General features: G+C 56.7%; 1 protein-coding gene across 1 annotated transcript in view; it reads right to left on the bottom strand.

Annotated features, from left to right (window-relative positions):
* Positions 1-1,918, bottom strand: part of AMN1 (antagonist of mitotic exit network 1 homolog) — a 33,720-nt gene extending 31,802 nt beyond the window's left edge. The window contains exon 1 of the mRNA XM_006086754.3: positions 1,759-1,918. Coding sequence (XP_006086816.1) covers positions 1,759-1,796 — 38 coding nt within the window. The 5' untranslated portion in view covers positions 1,797-1,918. The remainder of the gene's footprint in view (positions 1-1,758) is intronic.
* Positions 1,919-2,640: the final 722 nt, after the last annotated feature.

Below are 2,640 nucleotides of genomic sequence, written 5' to 3'. Positions count from 1 at the left end.
GTTATCTTCTGAGGGGTCCCAGACTGCAAGAGGGCACAGTGCCGGACTGGGGGACCCCCCTTCCCACCCTCCCCCAGTGCACAAATTTTTGTGCACCGGGCCTCTAGTTTCTTATAAATGCCTTTGATAATCAACTTAAATGATCTCCCTAAAATTGTATAAGATAATCACTTTTAACCAATCACTCTCACTTTAGAAGCCATCCTGATAGGGGAGGTGCATGTCATAGAAATAGAACAGTTGCTTTACAGCTATTCACACAGAAAAGACATTTTTCTTACAGACCCTGGGAAACTAGACCCGTTACAAGAAGAACAGAGCCGAAAGATAAGGCAGCCTTGACCCCAGATGAGCTCCTCAGGGAAAAGAAGATACATTTTAAGCGCAGATCGAGGACAGAACCTATCTGAAGGCAGACAGCGTTCCAGGGCTAATCTCTGCAGTGACAATGATGGGAAGCAGACCCTGGGAACTCACTAGTTTTAATCCCCCACCCCACCCCCACCCACCCTCTATCGGATACAATAAAAGCCGAGGTGGCACAACACCCCAAGATGGCAGCCCTCACGTTGTCACAAGATGGCCGGCAGGAGAGGGCCGTTGGGGGGGCGATCAGGCAGGTAGGGGAGGGCAGTTGGGGGGCAATCAGGCTGGCAGGGGAGGGCAGTTGGGGGGCGATCAGGCAGGTAGGGGAGGGCAGTTGGAGGGCGATCAGGCCTGCAGGGGAGGGCAGTTGGGGGGCGATCAGGCCTGCAGGGGAGGGCAGTTGGGGGGCGATCAGGCCTGCAGGGGAGGGCAGTTGGGTGCCAGGAGGCCAGCAGGGGAGGGCAGTTGGGGGCCTAAACTGGCAGTTGGACATCCCCCAAGGGGTCCCAGATTGGAGAGGGTGCAGGCCGGCTCAGGAACACCCCCCGCCCCTGCACGAATTTTGTGCACAGGGCCTCTAGTCCTTATACAGAATAAACGCTGGCTTGAAATGAAACGTCAGAGCGGTGCTTTGGGGGTATTACACCTGTCACTCTCAGATCACTGGCCATCTGAATAATGAAAAGCACCACAGATTCAACCCCCTCTCTACCTATGTGCCTCTGGTAGCTCCGGGCACCAGGACTCCTCCTGTTCCGTTTCCTAACCACAGGCTCTGAAATAAAACACTCACAGAAAGGAAATTTCTCTGAAATGTCCTTTGACACCACGCATCCTTCTAAATGAGGCCTTCACATGTGAAGTTTATTGCTCACTACAGTCCCAGAGGCAGCCACCGTGACAGAACTTTGTGGGTCAAGCGCTCGGCACCGGGAGAGCCTGTGGCTCGCCCATGGCACCCAGCGGTGACGCGGGTCACCCCGCCTGAGAACCCCACCCCCAACCCCCCCACCCCCCCGCTCCCGGCACAGGGACTGGGAGGAACCCTCCGGGAGCGCGTGGGTCGCGCAGCCCCGGCCCAGCAGTTCCTTCTCCCAGGGCTCCCCAGCCCTTCACAAACGGGTCCCACCGGGAACCGGACGGAGAAACTCGGACACCCGTGTGGGGACGTCCCGGGCGGCGGACGGAGCGCCACCCTGCCCCGCGGCCCCCCGGGCGCCACTGTCACCGACGAGGAGACGACAAGTGAGGAACCCAGTGGAGAAACACCGGCGGGGCCTCTACGTGGGTCCGGCGGAGGGAAGGGGCGGGAGGGGGAGCAGCGCAGAACCCGGCCGGGCGGGGGAGGTGCTGGGCCCGGGCGAGGAAGAGGCGGGGGCCGAGCGGACTCACAGATCCAGGAGCTGACTGACCGGCTCCGGGTGGAGCATCGCGGCGGTCCCTCGAGAGCCTCCTCCGCGGTCCCAGGGCCGCCTGAACCCAGCCAGAGACCGTCCTTCAACTCCTGCTCCCCACAGGAACGTAGGACCTCGTGACGTCACACGGCGTCCGAGGACGGGGGCGGAATAGGCGAGGAGAACCCTGGGGGCGGAGTCTTTGAGAGCTTCGCGGCAGGGGCTGTGGCGATAAAATATAGACTAGCCCTAAGCTCGCGTGAAGCACCATGGGAGTTGTAGTTCTTCCACCTCGCGGGCTCCAGCTCCTGGCGGTTTCCCCGGGAGATGCAGTCTCACGCGCAGCCCAGCGCGGTGCGCCTCCAACCGCGCGTTGCTGAGCTGTCGCTGCGTTTACTACGGGGCCGCATTTGATGCTGCGACATACGTTTAGCGGTGCAGAGTCTGGAGAGCTCTTTGGATATGGGCTCCATTACCGTTAAACGGAGCATTTTAGAGGATCCGGGGATAACTGCGGTTTACTGAGCACTTTCTGTGATGTGCACACTGCGCTCTGTGCCTCCAATTATTAACCATGTTTATTAATTATTGAGTTGGAATTATTGAGACTTATTTTACAGATGAGGGCATTACATGCTAACAATAACCAAAAAAGCTCCGTAAGAATTTCATCACGGAGGTAGAGGTTTTATGTTAATATCAGAAAGGATTCTAAATGTCCACCCAGCAGTGTCATGAGGCTCTGGCTTGAAATAAATGACAAATAACTATTAAAGGATCTTAGGATATTCAGGTCAGAAGCACAACTAGGCACTACCCATAGTGTTGCGAAGAAGAGAAGCTGAGAGGTTTATTACTATTATTATTTAAATTATAGTTG

The sequence above is a fragment of the Myotis lucifugus genome, unplaced genomic scaffold, assembly GCF_000147115.1.
Source record: "Myotis lucifugus unplaced genomic scaffold, Myoluc2.0 scaffold_30, whole genome shotgun sequence".
Lineage (NCBI taxonomy): Eukaryota > Metazoa > Chordata > Mammalia > Chiroptera > Vespertilionidae > Myotis > Myotis lucifugus.
This window is presented reverse-complemented; position numbering and strand designations above follow the sequence as displayed.